This window comes from Dicentrarchus labrax, unplaced genomic scaffold (genome assembly GCF_905237075.1).
Source record: "Dicentrarchus labrax unplaced genomic scaffold, dlabrax2021, whole genome shotgun sequence".
NCBI classification, from domain to species: Eukaryota; Metazoa; Chordata; class Actinopteri; family Moronidae; genus Dicentrarchus; species Dicentrarchus labrax.
Window position 1 is genome coordinate 13960835 of NW_026136717.1, and position 18464 is coordinate 13979298.

The window sequence follows — 18464 nt, forward strand, 5'->3', positions numbered from 1 at the left end:
CTTCAAATCTTCAGTATTACAGAAATGTATCATGTGTTGGGCTAATGTTTTTTAATTTATGGCAAGAAAGGTTCCATAAGAAAAATTAATTTATCCACCTGCAATACCAAACATTAAATTTAATCACAACAAAAAATGGCTGATCACAGTCAGTTTATCTTCCTCTTTATCAGAGTTGAGAGCAGCACAGGATACAACGGCAAACAGTGTGTGAAGAATTACACTATTTTTATCACATTTAAAAAATAAAAGATAAAAAAACAATAAAAAAGCCATTCAAGAGACAAAAAAAAAAAAACACTTATCATATTTAGATACAGATATCATCCTGATTATGTCATCACTTCCATGGATTTCTTTTGACTTCCTGTGCTCTTCTTTTCTTTGTAGGACTTGCAGTTTCTGCTCCCTTTGTCACAGTTTGTGTTGTGTCCAGTTCACAGCTGCTGTCTGGATGCTGGGTTTCCTTTTTATCTCTCCTTGAACTGTTGGATTTTCTGTTTGGGCTTGGTGAAGAAGAAGGGTAGCCATTGAAGAAAACTGACTTTACATCAGAAGGATGCACATTTTCACTGACACCAGCCTCTCTTCCCAGTTTGCTCTTTCTTTCCATTCTGAACTCTGTTACGGCCTCTGTTTCTGTGGATTTGACTCTATTTTTCGTATGATTATCAGTCCTACTAATAGTTTTTGTTCTAGTCTTTGTAAAACTTTTGTTCTTTGTTTCCTGGATAGTCTCATTCGCCTTTAATCTTTTCTTTAAAAATTCATAGTTTTGCTCCAAATGGTGTTCTCTCACATGTACTGTGAAGCTCCCTCCAGTGTTAAGAGGACAGTTGTGCTCCTTTGAGTTTGTATCAAGCTGTCGTCTGTCAGGCTCATGACATTTTTGCCCTGCATCGTTCTGTAACTTTGCAAAATTTGACTTTTGTGTTTGCAAACTTGGTTTAGAAGTTTCTCCACCCGCTGCGGCATGTCTTCCTTCGGCCTCGACATACGAATGTGCACAGTGAGCTTCCAGGTCTTCGTCAGCTTTTTCAAGATTTCTTCTCACTTTGACGAGAAAAAGAAAGGAATTAATTAGTGAAAAACACAAACAGCAGAAGGCTACAGAGAGTCCATCTGCCTCACAAGGCCACAAATTCACAAGATCACGTAAGAATCTTCACCAGGCTTCAGCACTTGTGTCCAAACCCCAGTGGTTTACACTCATTAGCATCCTTTGAGGAAGCACTGGTGGCTGCGACATGAGCTACGGCTGTAGCTGAGCACTAGGTGTGTGTGTGTGTGTGTGTGTGTGTGTGTGTGTGTGTGTGTGAGATGCTGCTAAAGAGGTTAGTGTAGCTGCTGCTAGCATCAGTTATATCAGAACTTCTTGATTTGAGAAGAGCAAAGAAAGTCACTGTAGGATTTTGACTACGTTATATAGTGTTTGTTAATCTGATTGGAGGAAGTTCATCAAGTACCATCATTTCTAAGAGCAGCTTTAGTAAGGATGCATTTGGGAAAAACCTCTTTGTTAGGAAAATTGTTGTAATCATCTTAGCCTCAAGATGCTTTTGGGAAACGAAGCCTTGGTTTGTTGTCCACCTTCAATTTGAGCAAGCGATAGTTAAGCAGTTTTGTCTTCAGGGCCTTTCCAGGTGGAACTTTTTAAATAAGGTAAAAACATTTATTTAAATAAAACTGAAAACAGGGCAGTACGTAAATGTTGTACATTTGCAAACTTACCCTTCCTGTACATGAGGAGGTAAGCTGTAGAAGACCTCAAAGGCTTGTCTCCAGCCACAAATAGTGGTTTCATCTGTATGATTAAAAACAATACATGATCATGTGTTAAAATTCACATTGTTGAGTGTTAAACTGCGTGAGAATATCTAAAATTGGACTGCGTATGGTAAAAGGAGCCTCCTTACTCTCTTCACAACGCCGTCATTGAAGTTATACCACACCTGAGTCTCGAAAGATTTGATTTGTGCAATGTAATGACCTCCTGTTAGACTACCAAAGTGGTTCACTAAAGCGTAGAGGTCATATTCACAATTCTGTAGAGAGGGAAATAGAACAGAGTCATCACCTCTGAGAAATATTAAATAAAAACAATTTGACGCTGAATTACGTAAGTACATATAAACATACCTCTATGTTTAAAGTTTGGGGGATGTCCACTTTGCAGTGAAGCTTGACGTAACACCCGCGCTTGTAGTCAAACCTGAATCTCTTCAGAAGGAGGGTCAAAACGTCTGGATTCTGTGTCATCTTACATCCCTAGATCAAAGAATGAAAACAGCTGCATGAACAAAGTCACCTATCATAAGCATGTACACGCATATGTCTTGTATATACACTGTTATCTACAGTAGACTTATGAGAACTTATGTAAAAGTTTGGATGGCAAATGAAAAAAGGAAAAACTCACAAAGTTTGCATCTTGCTTTTTATTGCAGCGGTCGCAGTACATCTTGTTGTCCCCAGCAACGTTTTCTCGGTTGAAGAAAGCCTTCAACCCTCTCTCCTGTAAACATGATGTATTTATTCTTGCATGTTCTTTTCTTATGTAGTTTTGAAAAACACACAATGATTATTCTTAAAGTAAGACACAGTACCACGCTGTAGGTCTGATGACATGAATCTTCCAGCGCAAGTGGCAGAATCCAAAAAAAGCTCCTGGAATCGATCCTCTCCATGCATTTGAGGCAACTGGTCCGGTGGTTCAGTTCCCCCTTGAACATCTAGACATCAAGGTACATCAGAGGTTCAATATTTGCTGTGTGGCCTGGTAGTTAAAAAAGGCTGTTAAAGGACTATTCCACAGAAAATGTTTTATTTGTGTTAAATACTCTCCTCCTGTACCATCTCTAATCTGTTGATCCTTACATTTACTCAAGTATTGAACTACTACTCCTACGATCCAGAAATATTGTACTTTTTATTCCCCTGTTACTTTACAAATTGATATTCTACATAAAAAAACATATAAAGAAAGAAAAATAAATGAACTATCCAACTGTATAAGCAGGCTACATACAGTATATAGTTGATGAGTCAATTATCAAAACATTCATCAGCGATTATTTTGGTTATTCAAGTCAATATTCAAGCTAAAAGGCCGAAACCTTTCATAGTCTCAGCTTCTCAAGTGTGATGATTTTGCTGCTTTTCTTTGTCTTAAATTGCAGTAAACAGAATATAATGAAGTCTGGATGGTTCAGACAAAATGAAACACGAAGGTGCCACTTTTGAGTTTGGAGAGAATATCATTAGCTGCAGCTATATGAAATATAAATAAATAAAAGATATAGCTCCACTTACTACAAAATAAGTGTAAAATGCCGATTAAACATGAAGGCATGAGTAATAATCACCCTTGCTTTGCCAATACATCACTAAATGCATTAATTTCTACAGAGCTTCAGAGCTGTAAAGAGGCATTACAGCAGGATACAGAAACCATGTTGTTAAGGAACTGTGAGTATTTGGACCATACTGACTATACCGGTCAACAACAGGGAAGTAGATGCACCAGGAAACGTGTGACGAGTCTTTTATGGACAATATGCTGTGACTGTGGGTCAAAGTGTGAGTCCAAGCTGACAACAGCTAATATTCTCTGTGAAGGAGCAAGCCACAAATCTTTTAAAGCCACCTTTCCAGCCCAAAGTAAGTGTCCATTTGTTACTAAAGTTAAGATTTGAATAATTTTTTTCCATGTTTAAGGAAAATTATCCCAATTATACAAGATATGACAATACATCGTTTCTTTAATGTGGAACTTATTTATTGGGTTTTATACTTGTCTGATTGTATCGTTGGTTTAAGCTCGTTAGAACAAAGTTTTGTGATATATTACCTCAATTTTTTTCTTTTATTTTCTTTGCAAGTTCACACTTTTTACCATTTGTCAGTTTTAGTTTTTAGCGGTGTCAAATTATCCGTTAACCCTAAAACATTCACATTAATGTGTCTAGAAGTAAATGTGCATTAATGTGCACTCTCCCCGATAAATAAATAAATACATTTGTCCTTACCCTGGCAGCCTCCGGACTGGTCATACACAGGATCTTCTCAAAATACTCAGCAGCATCTCGTTGCTCGTATACTGAAAGTAAGAGGTTTTTCACTGTAAGATAATGTCATTAGTAGCGTATGCAGTCACTCTGAGTCGGTACCAGGCTCACGAGTGTGCAGGACTTTAACACTCAAGCTTTTTCAGACAGAAACTTACCATTCGTTATGCCCAGTTTTTTTGTGACTTCATCTGTTTTGGCAACACTTTTCTGTAAATCAGAAAACAGTCTTTCCAGATATGGGTCAATGGTTGTCGAATCTTTTCTGCATCTGCGGACAGAGGAGAAGTATATGTTATTAAACATGTAGCTGGTGAAGCACAAATTATTAAGTTTGCCTGATGACCCAACAGCTGGTTAGCTTAGCTTCGAATAAAGAGTGGAAACAGGGGCAATCAGCACTACCACCACCACTCACCACAACCTCCAAAGCTCAACAATTAACACAAACTATATCTTCTTTTTTTCAGACTAGTGTAAAGTGGCAACTGTATTTTACAGAGGATTATGTGCTGGACTATTTCTTTGCTGGGACCAGTAACTTCCTGGACTCTCCACTGCTTACCTGGTAACTGGTTCCGGCCAAGAAACTGTGGCACATACAGTTACCGCCTGTAACACCATAACATGTTTCTTTTACACTTTGTTTTTGGTTCATTAGTGAGCTTTAGAGGTGCTGGCGTATTCTGTTACCTTTGGACCCAGTGAGGATAGAGGTACCCCCTGCATCCAGTGTGTATGCTAAGATAAGCTTACAAGCGGCAGCTACGTATTTAGTGTACAGACATGACAGCAGTATCGATCTTCTCACATAACTCTCGGCAAGAAAGTGATTAAGTGAATTTTCCAAAGAATATTCCTTTAATAAACTGTAAAGACCTAAAGAAAAATGTTTTTGGTTTTAATTTGTAAAATATAACCCAAATAAAGCTGAGGTTACCCACTGTTTCACTGCCTCCCGGAAGTCTTCGGTCATGAAAAGCACCTGAAGCACGCAGTTCAAATAGCATGTGAGACCTGGACTGTGCAGGCCATGGTAGTCTAAAGACACAACAGTGACATAAAATGATCTTAAAACTCGGAAATATATGAGCCACAGGCTTAAGTAGTGTGATTTAATGTCACTTACCTGAGATGGTGAAGCTGTCTAGTTTCTTTCTGAACATTTCTATAAGCTCATGATTCATACTGACGTCTTTTGAATGAGAGTGTTGACATTTTTGGATCACTGAAGGTTTTTTGGATGTATGGATTCAGCCTGTTGAAGCACATTAGACAGAGAAGTTAAGAGACAGCAAGCAGGTTAAATATTGCAATATATTACAATGAATATTATCAGCCAGAGGACAGTGTTATATATATATATAATATATATATTTGATATTGTTTTGTTCACTTTTGTTAGAATTGTAGAGAGAGTGTTTTATGGCAGTTAACTCTAATTGGCTGTTAAAAAGTATACATTTATAATACCAGCAATATTATAATAGCACAACTTAAATGTGGACTAAAAATTATATTTTCCACATTGATCTGCATGTAGTTGATTCTTCGTAGGCTTCTACAGAACGTGTTTGGTGAGTGTAAAATCAAGACAGGCTTAAAATACATCGAAATACTCCATTAATACAATCTGCATGCAGAATCCTACCTTTAAAGCAGTGGTGGAAAGTAACTAAGTACATTTGCTTGAATCCTGTATTTCCTTTTGAGGTACTTGTACAAATGTTTCTGACAGCTGGGAAATTATCCCACTTTCCACTCCACTACATTTATCTGACAGCTTTAGCTTACAGTGTATGAAATAGTTAAATTACCTCAGTATGTATACCTTTTACATTAAAGTGGTGATAATAATCCAAAAACACCACACTGTGACAGGGGCTTTCCACTGCACAAGTACTTTTGCTTTTGATGCTTTAAGTACATTTTGCTGCTAATATCCTCTCTTTTGTTCTGTTTCCTCTCTGTGAAACACTTTGTGTTAAATAAATAAAGTTGAGTTGAGATCTAGACTACTTAATTTCAAATGCAGGGCTTTTACTTGCACTAGTGTGTTTTTATACAGTGGTATTGTAGTTGTAAATCCCAATAAGAGCGCAGATCGATTCATAATTTTGCATGACAACAACAGGATGAAACCTTGAGGATTTGCAGTCAGCAGTGAGTTAAACACAAGAAGTAACCAGTGAACGCAGCTGCTGTGTTTGGGTGTTTTGGAAACCCACGCAGCTCCTCAGTCCTCCATTACACAGCGTCTCCGAAACAGGTTGCAAAAAGGGACAAACGTAGCTACAATAAGACAACAATGAATCCACTGTAACGTGGTGGACACACGTAGGCTATAACTCATAAAGTCCGACAACACGAGGTGACTATTTGTTTGTGTATGTGGTAAAATGGGAGGGTAAAACACGACGGTACTCACCGTGCAGCCTATCTGGTTATACGACCGACTCCTGCAAACTGCTTTCACTTTCGATTTCTCTGACTTTGTCCTGAAGGAGGAAGATACCGCGACGGACAGACACAAACAGCTGAAGTGAGCCCACATACAGACCCTGGAGAGTGAATTTGGGAAGATAATGCTCCAGAGTTGCGCAGTTTCAGGTCTGGCTGTAGTGCTTCCGGTTTGAGCTCTAGAATAAACTGAAACTCTTTCAAACTAAAGAGAGTGGCACCTTAAGGTAAGACTAACTTCCTCTTATAAACCTATGTTTAATGTGCCAGTTTAAAGACTGATGGAGGCTTTGTTTTTGTTTTTCAGTAGGTGATATTTTTGCTCCTAAATGAATATTTATGAAGTGAGAGATAAGCCTTTACAGATTGAGCTCACACAACTATAAGCAGTAACATATTCAGTGGTTTTAACTTCTTCAAATGAATACTTGATTGTGCCTTTTCCTTGGTTAAGAGTCACGCTGACTTATCAGTCTCTTTATTGATTTTATTCTTTATTAGTCTACTGATATGAGTGCAAAATGAAAATGTTTTGAGCACAACCAGGTGTTTCTCCTACTGTGTTTGACTGTAAATGCATCCATGGTCCGCCTGAACCAGCTGAAAAATCTCTGAGTGGCAGTTCAATGAGTCATATTTATTCATATCAGCTCAGTCACGTTGATTTAATATGTCAGGTGATGTTTGTCATGTCAACAATATTTTCTCCAATACTTTGTTGTTCAACTAATAACTCTGTAAAAAAATATATAAATAATAAATCTGAACACAGAGGCATGATTTATTCAGTGTGGTTTACACCTCCCGAAGAAACCTTACCTTACCATTACCTTAAAAATCATGCCCATTTTAACTGCAGAACTTGCCTAACAATAACCACATTTTTAAGTTTTCTTCAGCATCAAAGTGATCCAGTGATAGTTGTCTGTACACTCATGAGTACATTTAAAACAGGAACTGCCGTTGGGTAATTCGGCACATTTTTTTAAAGGCGCCAGTTTGCCGAAATGTCAACAAATGTGAGCTTAAAGTAAACCGGAGTCAAGTTGTAGCCCACAAATAACTGACTGTCTTCCTGGCAGCATTATGCTTCCTGTTTACATAACTCATCGCCTCCAAATTGTGAGAACTGTATTTACATGACTCCAAACTGAAGTTAGACAAAGTTACAAATCCATTAATATTAAATTTTTTATGTTACACTATGAACATATATTTCATATATTTTTATATTATTAAGGCTCAGAATGTGTCATTGACCTGCTTCTTACAGGCCTGAATGAAAACACCTATCTCAGATATTCAAGATATTAAGTCTGTAAATGCATACAGTATTAACTGAAATCACATTTGTCAGTGATCTCTCAGGAGAATCAAAATGAGCATTCGGGGACAGGAACAGGTGCAGAAGAAATATGATCCCCTGGATGCCACCCTGAAGTTTGTCAAGAGGAGGGACGACTTGGATCCACTGTGTAAGATTCATTTCCTGTCTCACTGAGCATGTGGACAGCTTCTGAGGTTTTCATTTTATTGCTGACATGCATTACTACAGACGATCAAACTTTTAAAGTATCATTGTCTGTTTCATATTCTTTTCACAAGCTGCTAAATTTTATTCTAATTCAGTGTTACCGAAGGCTCTGTAATTCCCCACATAGTGCAGCTAATATACGTATTGTTGTGTACCTCAGGTTCAGATGATGATGATGAAGACTGTCTCAGAGCAGAGATGTCCTGCGGCCACGCTGTCACTCCTGACTCTCTAACACGGTGGTGTCGCAGCCAGCTGGATGAGGTATCTCATGTCTTGAAAACAGTATTTTATGCCCTTAAATTTAAACCCATCTGATCAAATTGTGTCAACAGTGACGACAATAGTGGTGTAAAAGTCTGTTTACTGGTATTATTTCACTGGCAAGACTCAGAACTGCAACTAGTGTTCTTCTTTTTACTCTGTCACCTACTGGCAAATGCAATTTGTGTGAGTCTGAAACAGACAACTGAACATTTAAAGGTCCAGTGTAGGAACATGTAGGCAAAAAAGAAATATGTGCATAACTTTATTATTTCATTAGTGTCTAATTGTTTTTATAGCTACAGATGCTGTGGATCGCCTTCCATGGAGGCCACCATGTTGAACCGCCATGTTTCTACAGTAGCCCAGAACAGACAAACCAAAAATTGGCTGTAGATGGGGCCGTTCATGTTTTTTGCACATTTCAAAGCTACTGCTAGATGCCACTAAACCCCACACACTAGACCTTTAAGATTACTAATTTAAATAAAATGGGGGCATCTTAAAAAGATGTTTTTACCTACAGGTTAAAAACTAAACATATTTATTGAAGCTCCTTATATATTTAATATATATATATATATATTATTCAGAGTCCTGCTGTTTTGATATTCCTTCATTTTTATTGTTGGTATACACCTGTCCTCAGTCCAACACTCACAAATGTACTTCACTATTTCAGATTTTCTTTTTCTAACCTTCTTATTGAAACCCAGCAGTGAGTCTTTACTTATCTTCTATAATTCTAACTTTTTCTCTTTGTTCTTTTAAGGGTAATTACAAATTCAGATGCTGTGCAGTGGTTGAGGGTACCAAACTGTGCAATAGACAGTGGTCGTACCAAGAGGTGCGCAGACTGGCTGATTTGTCTGTTGAGGAGATGCAGTACTTTGAAGAGACCATAGCCCGGCTTGCTGCTGCAGAATACTGTGAAGTTCAACCAGTGAGTGGATTTAAAGCAAAATCAAGTGCATTGATTTTCAAATACTTTGTTCGTTTCCAATATTTTCTTGCACTTTTTTTCCACATCAGTGCCCACAGTGCAGAACGAGTGTGGAGAGGAAGGATCTCTCCAACCTTTGTGTCAAGTGCACCATATGTACAGCAGACCAGAACAAGACCTACCAGTTCTGTTGGCAGTGTCAGAAGCAGTGGAAAGGTGCAGGCCCTCGATCTGACCGCTGCAATAATGACGGTTGCATCAACAAGGACCTGCAACTTCTGCAGACGTGTAAGCTCATCAGTCTGCCCGAGGTGGAGGGGGTCACAGCCTGCCCCTCTGTCCGAGCCTGTCCTACATGCGGCATGAGGGTGGAACATAGTCAAGAATACTGCAAAAATATCAGATGTCCTCGCTGCCAGGTGGAGTTCTGCTTTGTCTGCCTGAAACTAAAGCGTGAATGTTGCAAAACCAGTTCACCATATAAAATCTGTCCTAGTGGTGTGGCTCCTAGACAGACCTCTATCCCTGTGTGGCAGAGAAAATGAAAAACATTGATACATCTGTTCTCAATCAACAATTCAACCGTGGCTGTTTAAATGTTTCAATGTTACATTACCCTGTAAACTCTTAACAATTGTTGACAAATGCAAAATGTGATTAATACACATGTTGTGGACATGTATCTTCTCTTTTACTTGTGGATGTATGCTACCTCCTTCTGGCCAGACCTTAAATTGCACATGACAACAAGGGTTTGGTGTTTTATTGTGCTGTGAATCAATCACTATGTATTGAGTTACTGATAATGTTAGATTATATAGCTATACATTTAAATATCCTTAAAAATGTTAATTTATATTTCAGAATCTATTTAGAAACCTTATATTACTCATCACAGGAATATTGAAATGTATGCTTTTTAAATTGTTCCTTTCTTTCTTTATATTTACAAAGAGAAAGTTTTTACTGTTATTCCCCAAATAATCTGATTCCACTTATTCAGTTTTATAAGCACAAAAAATGTAGTTGAAAGAAGAACATTTAAAATGTTAGAAATAAAGTTATTATCAAAGTTTTTGTTTCTTATTTAGGTTTATATTTACAAGTTCATTCAAACATTATGTGTATTAGTGTCTTTAAAAGGAGAAACTGTCATCAGGATCAAACTGATTTCCTATGTAATTGACGATGTTTACTTATATGATACCATTTTGTGAGTTTTTTATTTTTAAATGTAACACTTCATACAGAAGTGTATGTATTGTGTCACATGATGGTCAATCATCATTTCCATCTTGATTACTCTGATAGCAGGTTGTTGATAACATTAATGGGTTGCAGTTACAAACCCATATAGATTACACCAGAGGTTTTCAAACTATGTGGCATCCCTCCCAATGGGATGTAGACGAAGAAGCAATGTTAGTTAGTTTGGAACAGTAGGTGGAGCTGCAGCAGAGGGTGAGACACAGCCCATAAGGACAGTTAAAGGACCAGTGTGTAATATTTGATTTAAAAACACAACAATTCCCGTATTCAGGTGATTATACACTAATAAAAACATACCTTTGCATATTATATTCAATTTCTGCCAATAGATCCTACCAAACATTATACCATGGGGGCTTTAAATAACATTAATTGTTATCATTATTGTGAACAAATGTCAATAAAATCATGAAGAAATCACAGAAAAAAATATATAATTCCAGAACATGGCTGAGAATCATCACATAAAAATAATCTCCCCTGGTGGAAAGGTAAACCAGGAATTAATATCTTCAGACAGACATGTAATTGTATTGTACAGAATTGTATTATATGTGGCATATTGCTTTTATATTGTACTCTGATATTTAATTCAATAAACAATCAAACTAATGCAAAACAAAAATTACTTTGTTTGACTGAAATAAAGCAATTTAAGTGTCATATCTAACAGTTTTGAAGTTTTAACTCATTATTACTGATGTGTCCTTCTTTACACTTTCTTCATCACCCTCCTCTCCTCTAGCCTGAAGACTGAGTGTATCTTTCTCCTGATCTTTTCTCATCTGTCCCTCGTCTTCTTCACTATGTCCCATCTGTTTGTTTTCTTCATCACCAGTGTCTCTTTGGCTGATATGTTTGTTTTCAATTTCCTCTCCTTTCTGTCCTTCCAGACCAATATTTTCACCCTGTTCTTCTTTCACCTCGTCAATCAGATCTTCTGAACTGGTTTCAGCAGGTTTCTGACACTCTGTGGATTTGAAGTAGAAATAAAGTAAAATATTCAGTAATCATCTGTATCAGAGTCAATATCAGTAAGAACAAAATATTAGGCCACATGTTCTTATTACCTGTTTGTTTCTGCTTCTCTGTCTTTGTCTCTTCATCCAGACGTTGGTCACTGGAGTATTTCAACTGTTCTCCAACATTTACAGGAGCATCATCTACTTTAGTTTCCTTCAACTCTTCAGACTTCTCATTTGTGTGTTCTGATGTGTATTTCTTTACACTTTCTTCATCACCCTCCTCTCCTCTAGCCTGAAGACTGAGTGCATCTTTCTCCTGATCTTTCCTTATCTTTCCCTTATCTTCTTCACTATGTCCCATTTGTGTGTTTTCTTCATCACCAGTGTCTCTTTGGCTGATATGTTTGTTTTCAACTTCCTCTCCTTTCTGTCCTTCCAGACCAATATCTCCACCCTGTTCTTCTTTCACCTCGTCTGTCAGATCTTCTGAACTGGTTTCAGCAGGTTTCTGACACTCTGTGGATTTGAAGTAGAAATGAAGTAAACTCTTCAGTAATCATCTGTATCAGTGTCAATATCATTAAGAACAAAATATTAGGCCACATGTTCTTCTTATTACCTGTTTGTTTCTGTTGCTCTGTCTTTGTCTCTTCATCCAGATGTTGTTCACTAGAGTATTTCAACTGTTCTTCAACATTTACAGGAGCATCATCTACTTTAGTTTCCTTCAACTCTTCAGACTTCTCATTTGTGTTTTCTTCTGTGCTGCTGGAATGTGTACTGTCTTCATTTCTAAAATTGTTTCGCTGTACTTCTTTATCTCCACTGTTTATCAATTTACTCTGGTTTTCAAAGTCCTCATCAGTGTTCATTTGTCTGACATGACTTGTTTCTGTGTCTTTCTTTACACTTTCTTCATAACCTTCCTCTCCTCTAGCCTGAAGACTGAGTGTATATTTCTCCTGATATTTTCTGATCTGTCCATCATCTTCTTCACTATGTCCCATCTGTTTGTTTTCTTCATCACCAGTGTCTCTTTGGCTGACATGTTTGTTTTCAACTTCCTCTCCTTTCTGTCCTTCCAGACCAATATTTTTACCCTGTTCTTCTTTCACCTCGTCAATCAGATCTTCTGAACTGGTTTCAGCAGGTTTCTGACACTCTGTGGATTTGAAGTAGAAATAAAGTCAAATATTCAGTAATCATCTGTATCAGAGTCAATATCAGTAAGAACAAAATATTAGGCCACATGTTCTTATTACCTGTTTGTTTCCGCTTCCCTGTCTTTGTCTCTTCATCCAGATGTTGGTCACTGGAGTATTTCAATTCTTCTTCAACATTTACGGGAGCATCATCTACTTTAGTTTCCTTCCTCATTGTTGCACATTTGACACCAGTGTTTGTGTTTCTGTCAGGAATTGTTACGCTGACTGATGTGTCTTTTTTTACACGTTCTGCATCACCCTCCTCTCCTGTACTGAGTGCATCTTTCTCCTGATCTTTTCTCATCTGTCCCTCGTTTTCTTCACTATGTCCCATCTGTTTGTTTTCTTCATCACCAGTGTCTCTTTGGCTGATATGTTTGTTTTCAACTTCCTGTCCTTTCTGTCCTTCCAGACCAATATTTTCACCCTGTTCTTCTTTCACCTCGTCTGTCAGATATTCTGAACTGGTTTCAGCAGGTTTCTGACACTCTGTGGATTTGAAGTAGAAGAAAAGTAATTTACAGTATTCAATAATGCTCTGTATTGGCATCAGCATCAGTAAGAACAAAATTCTAGGCCACATTGTCTTCTTACGTCTTTGTTTCTGCTTCTCTGTCTTTGTCTCTTTATCCAGAGGTTGGTCACTGGAGTATTTCGACTGTTCTCCAACATTTAAAGGATCATCATCTACTTTACTTTCCTTCAACTCTTCAGACTTGTCAATTGTGTTTTCTTCTGTGTCTTTCTTTACACTTTCTGCATCACCCTCCTCTCCTCTAGCCTGAAGATTGAGTGCATCTTTCTCCTGATCTCTTTTCATTTGTTCCTCATCTTCTTCACTATGTCCCATCTGTGTGTTGTCTTCATCACCAGTGTCTCTTTTGCTGACATTTTTGTTTTCCAGTTCCTGTCCTTTCTGTTCTTCCAGACCAATATCTTCACCCTGTTCTTCTTTCACCTCGTCTGTCAGATCTTCTGAACTGGTTTCAGCAGGTTTCTGACACTCTGGGGATTTGAAGTAGAAATAAAGTAAAATATTCAGTAATCATCTGTATCAGACTCCCCATGGTGCTCTGCTGTTACACTGTTCTCACCAGTTTTCATGTTCATGTCATGACTTTCTCTAACTGATATATATCATCTTTATTGTCTGATCTGAGCATTTTCCTATCATATCTACCTTCTTCTTTCTTAGTTTCTCATTTAGCAAAGGGCCACCTACAAGTTCAGTCTCTGATCTGACTTCAGTGTTCTAAACATTCTTTAAACTTTCTGTATTACCCTCTACTCGTCCAGTCTGGCGGCTTAATGCCTCATTATCACCACTCATCCTTCCCTCATCCTCTTCCCTCTGTCTTATCTTTCTATTCTCAGTCTAGAATGTGTCTCACAGGACATGTCAGACTTCAAGTGAAGAGAGGAATATATTCAGCAATGCCGTATGAATATTACAATCGTAGCCTAAAAAAATATTTCTTTGTGTATTTTTGTGAGCCTACCTCTGTACATGAGCAGATATACAGTCTTGGATCTGGTGAACAATAACTGATGTTATTATTTGAATAGAACAACAAAAAGGTGATAATATACAGTACAGAGACATTGTGATATATCTCAAATCAATGATAAAATTAATTTACAAATACAGACATACTTGTAAGTTCCTTTTTCAAACAGCTGTTCAACCTGCAACATTCAACAGAAACAGACCAAACAATGTAAATTAACTTCTGTTTAATGTTTGATATTTCTGTTGGTATGTTTTAAATATGTACCATCATAATGGAATAGATGAAGTAACCTTACCTTCCCGACGTAAGAATCATTACACTCATACCAGGTTTCGTCCTCATTGGACAGGATGGTGGCTGTGTAATGTCCACCTGTTAGACTGCCCATGTGGTTCACCATCCCATACAGTTTGTACGTTTGATTCTACGATGAAGAACACAGTCAGGTACATGGAAATATTTGTAAAACATTTAAAAGGAACACCACTGAAACATAAATCACATATAAAATATTCATTATTGTTACCTTTGTCTTTAATTCAAGAGGTACATCCACACAGCAGTCAGATTTGTAATGTGACATCCTCCTGTAGTCAAAGTCAAATCTCTTCAGAAGTAAATTCAAAATCGGAGGATATTTCTCCATCTCACATTCCTAAATAACACAAGAAACATTATCAAACACTATATCCTTTAATCTCAGTATGCTAAACTAATATGCAGTGTTTTTATTTGACTCCAGTACAACATTTTGACAGTTTGTGTTTGAATTTCAAAATTCAAAACTCACACTTGTTGCCTCTGTTTTGTTGTTACATTCGTTGCAGTGAACCTTGTTGTCTCCATTAAATGTTTTTGTCTGGAAAATCCTTTGAAATAATCTTTCCTGTAAAAATACAAATGCAATAATAATATTAGAGCAGCATCACATTAAAATACTAAACTAGAGCTCTGAGCTTTGTCTGCTCACCACACTGTAGGTTGTAACGTGGTAATCTTTCAGAGACAGTGGAAGAGTCCAGAATGGATTTGTCTCTTTATTGATGATGTGGCCTTCAGAGCATTTTGTTGTGTACATCAGACGTCCTTGGAAAACCTTGAGATAGAAACATCTATCATCTTAGAGTATTCTACTCTTTTTTCCAATAAATAACATTGGAGATTTTACAAGTACTCACCTCAGAGGCTGGTGGAGTGATCTTATTTAAAATCAACTCCAGGCATTCAGCAGCATCACGTTGTTCATGAACTGCAAAATGATACATTCAGTGTGATTGTTACTTAATCAATCTTTAATTTACCACTGATATGTGACTTTCAATTGCTCTTTGAGTGTTATTTTGCTTTATTACAGTCCAATTTACCATTTTTAATCCCAAATGTTGTTGTGATGTTTTCTGTTCCACATGTTTTTTCCTTCAGGTCTTTGAAGAGTATTCTCAGCTGAAGATCTGTTGGTGATGTTCGATCCAACCTTTATGGAGAGAGTAGTTTCTCAGTGAATAGTGTCTGTTCTCTCCCTGTCTTACTGATGGAGTTTTCTAAGCTGGAGACACCTATATAAACCCAAATGAATCACTTTATCATACATTCCTATTAATATTCTACTTAATGTTTTGTTAACATTTAATCTCCTGGTACTTGAAAGCAGCTGTTTCAAACCTGTCATGGATGTCTGAGGTCATGTAAAGAATTTGCAGGACACTGTTGAGGTAACATGTGGCTCCCTGGTTTTTCAGACCATAATGAACTCTCTGAGTCACTGAAAGGAAAGAAAAAACATGTGTAATTACACCATCTACAATTATTTATTATTCACTATTAACTGGTGGCCTATCTTTGGAGGGAATATTCACTCATTTCGTATCATTATCAATACGACCAAAACATTATGCCACATGTTCTCCGCATTAGTCTCTGATCTAAGTTCAGTGTTCAAAACATTTTAAAGCTTTCTGCATTACTCTTTTTTCTTCCAGTTTGATGGCTTAATGTCTCATCCTCTTCCCTCTGTCTTATCTTTCTATTCTCTTCATTATCAGCATCCCCTTGTCCCAAATGTCCTTTTTGTTTCATGTTGTCTTGTCTCAGACCAATTTTGAAGTGAAGAGAAAAATATGTTCAGCAGTGGTGATAAATAAAAAATCATTGCATTTTGTATTATTCATTGCTTTATTAATTGGTGGCCTATCTTTGGAGGGGAAAATCCTTTTTTATTTCTGTTCATATACGGTAGTGACAGTAGGCCACATTTTCATGTGGGTAAATATATTGAATTCCAAATACAGGTTGTTGAAGCAAAGTACAAGTCAACCAGTAAAATGTATTTATATTTACATTTACACCATAAAATAAATAAATGAGTTGGTTGCAATCTGCAACTACACCACTAGATGCTACTAAATCCACATAGTTATGTCATGACTCTTGACTGGTGTGTCATCTTTTGCTTTTCATATTTAGTTTCTTCTATCATGTCTACATGATCATTTATTTGTTAACTAAACCATCAATAACCTCAGTCTCCAATTAGTCCTTAGTGCCTCACCACTGTGTCCTGTCGCTGTCTTCTCTTCATCATCAGTGTCCTTTTTTTCTGTGTTCATGTTACTGGTTTCATGTCGTTCAGCTGCTTCATCTGTTAGACCTTCTAAAGTTTCCACACGGGGCTTCTTACAGTCTGTGGGTTAGTGGGAAATGTAATTTATTCAGTAATTCATTCAGAAAAATTCTGTTAAATTCTTATACATTATATTATTATTATTATTATTATTATTATTATTATTATTATTATTATTTTATGAAAATAATAGCTTATGTTTTGACCTCACATGGTACATTTCAAAGAGGTGAGCTGATTACTTACTGAAATATGACCAAAAAACATTCCAAAACCTCCTCTTTGGTGCAGTACATGCAGCATCTTATTATAAAGATATTGGAAACATAAAATTGGTTTGATTAAAAGGTAAACATTGATAGATGGACAACTCATTCAACTTGTATTACCTGTTTGTTCCTTTTCTTCTATCTCTGTGTTCTCTTCTCTACTTTTTCCAGTGGATTTAGTAGAAGCACCTTCTTCCATCCCACAGTAATCTTCAAACTTTTGTTTATGTTTTCATGTGTGATTCTGAAATGGATATGGTGCCTTCATTATATACATTTGACTTTATATCTCTGTTAATCATTCACTTCACACACTGTTACAGTTTTTGCAATTATTAATTTTATATCATAACCTCTTTCTCTGACTGTTTTTTACAGTGTGATCAATTTTATCCTCAATATAGATTTCATGACTCTGAACTTATATTGTTTACTATAAAGCAAAACAAACAAACCACGTTGAGTGTGGAGGAGCAGGTTGTTCAGCTTTTGTTTTCCTGGAGACTTGCTAGACCATTACATGTTTGACCTTCATAAGTTCTTATGTTATGCTGAAATGTTTTTTAATGTCAATAAACTCAGCTGCTCATGAATGCAGAAACATATTGAATTCACCAATAAAGAACAAAACACTGGAGTCATTGTAAAATAAGTTCTATATCTTAGACGAAATATTTACTGTACCTGCATGGTTCTAGGCTATGGCAGTAAAAGGTGCAGATTCAAACTATTTAAGACTGTTTTTTCAGTGTAGGCCTTAACCCAAAATGAGAGAGAGAGAGAGATGTCTGTGAAATGCTTACCAGAGTTTGGCGTTCATGTAGCCTAATGAAATAAGGTGTAGTTGAGACTCACTCTCTTATTTATTTCACAAGCGGCTGTCAGCTATATTCTAAAGCACGAGGCTGCTACTTTAATCAGATGGCTGAATGAAAATCACATGTGAAAGTAACGTACGTGCAGAGAACTTTTTGTGATGACTTTGTAGTCTTTCTTCCAAAGCCAAAGTGTCTACCATTTAGTTTCATTATGAACAGTGCAGTGGCGTTGGAAAAGATGCGAGGAGGCCAAATGAGACAGTTTCCTTTTTTAAAAGTCACAAGTGTGACACATATCTTAATCCACAAGCAGAGTTCACAAGCAAACTGTCAGACACACAAACCGCATTTGTTTCAACCAGACGCCCAGTCTGTAGGGACTTGGTCTGGGAACCGGAGGGCAGTCGATTGAAGTCCAGCATGGACCACAGTATGGAGAGTTGACTGGTAGCTGTAGAGGTGCCAGTTCCATCTGCTAAGATGCCCTTCAGCAAGGCACCTAACCCCTAACTGCTCCCCAGGCGCCTACAGCTGCCCAA

The 18464-nt window shown here is 37.2% G+C and overlaps 3 protein-coding genes across 11 annotated transcripts in view; 1 reads left to right on the top strand and 2 right to left on the bottom strand.

Annotated features, from left to right (window-relative positions):
• Window positions 1-99: 99 nt before the first annotated feature.
• On the bottom strand, window positions 100-6640 carry LOC127379551 (ubiquitin carboxyl-terminal hydrolase 47-like). Of its 2 annotated transcripts, none has more exons than XM_051429301.1 (11): window positions 6496-6640; window positions 5197-5325; window positions 5012-5108; window positions 4226-4338; window positions 4029-4099; window positions 2607-2732; window positions 2420-2515; window positions 2140-2268; window positions 1917-2045; window positions 1732-1804; window positions 100-1053 (listed from the first exon to the last, which is right to left on the bottom strand). In XM_051429301.1, the coding sequence occupies exons 2-11, from the start codon at window positions 5252-5254 to the stop codon at window positions 341-343; spliced, it is 1605 nt and encodes a 534-aa protein (XP_051285261.1). In that variant the 5' UTR covers window positions 5255-5325; window positions 6496-6640; the 3' UTR covers window positions 100-340. The 2 variants fall into 2 exon arrangements, with proteins under 2 accessions (XP_051285261.1, XP_051285262.1); XM_051429302.1 differs by having other exon boundaries at window positions 5008-5108.
• LOC127379557 (uncharacterized) lies at window positions 6605-10340 on the top strand. Of its 2 annotated transcripts, none has more exons than XM_051429311.1 (5): window positions 6605-6754; window positions 7885-8002; window positions 8222-8325; window positions 9098-9268; window positions 9358-10340. In XM_051429311.1, the coding sequence occupies exons 2-5, from the start codon at window positions 7906-7908 to the stop codon at window positions 9811-9813; spliced, it is 828 nt and encodes a 275-aa protein (XP_051285271.1). In that variant the 5' UTR covers window positions 6605-6754; window positions 7885-7905; the 3' UTR covers window positions 9814-10340. The 2 variants fall into 2 exon arrangements, with proteins under 2 accessions (XP_051285271.1, XP_051285272.1); XM_051429312.1 differs by having other exon boundaries at window positions 6610-6754; window positions 7896-8002.
• Window positions 10341-10593: 253 nt separating this feature from the next.
• LOC127379544 (involucrin-like) overlaps window positions 10594-18464 on the bottom strand; it is a 77445-nt gene continuing 69574 nt past the window's right edge. For 2 of the 7 annotated variants that reach the window (XM_051429285.1, XM_051429288.1), the window contains 10 exons: window positions 15009-15104; window positions 14745-14873; window positions 14514-14642; window positions 14362-14393; window positions 14207-14238; window positions 13302-13712; window positions 12765-13196; window positions 12122-12664; window positions 11608-12018; window positions 10594-11507 (listed from right to left, as the gene is read on the bottom strand). In XM_051429285.1, coding sequence (XP_051285245.1) covers window positions 11221-11507; window positions 11608-12018; window positions 12122-12664; window positions 12765-13196; window positions 13302-13712; window positions 14207-14238; window positions 14362-14393; window positions 14514-14642; window positions 14745-14873; window positions 15009-15104 — 2502 coding nt within the window. In that variant the 3' untranslated portion in view covers window positions 10594-11220. Of the gene's footprint in view, window positions 11508-11607; window positions 12019-12121; window positions 12665-12764; window positions 13197-13301; window positions 13713-14206; window positions 14239-14361; window positions 14394-14513; window positions 14643-14744; window positions 14874-15008; window positions 15105-15188; window positions 15315-15396; window positions 15468-15582; window positions 15693-15880; window positions 15981-16766; window positions 16899-17084; window positions 17142-17227; window positions 17655-17910; window positions 17928-18464 lie in introns of those variants that run through there. The other 5 variants (XM_051429287.1, XM_051429290.1, XM_051429286.1 and 2 more) reach the window with 5 other exon arrangements.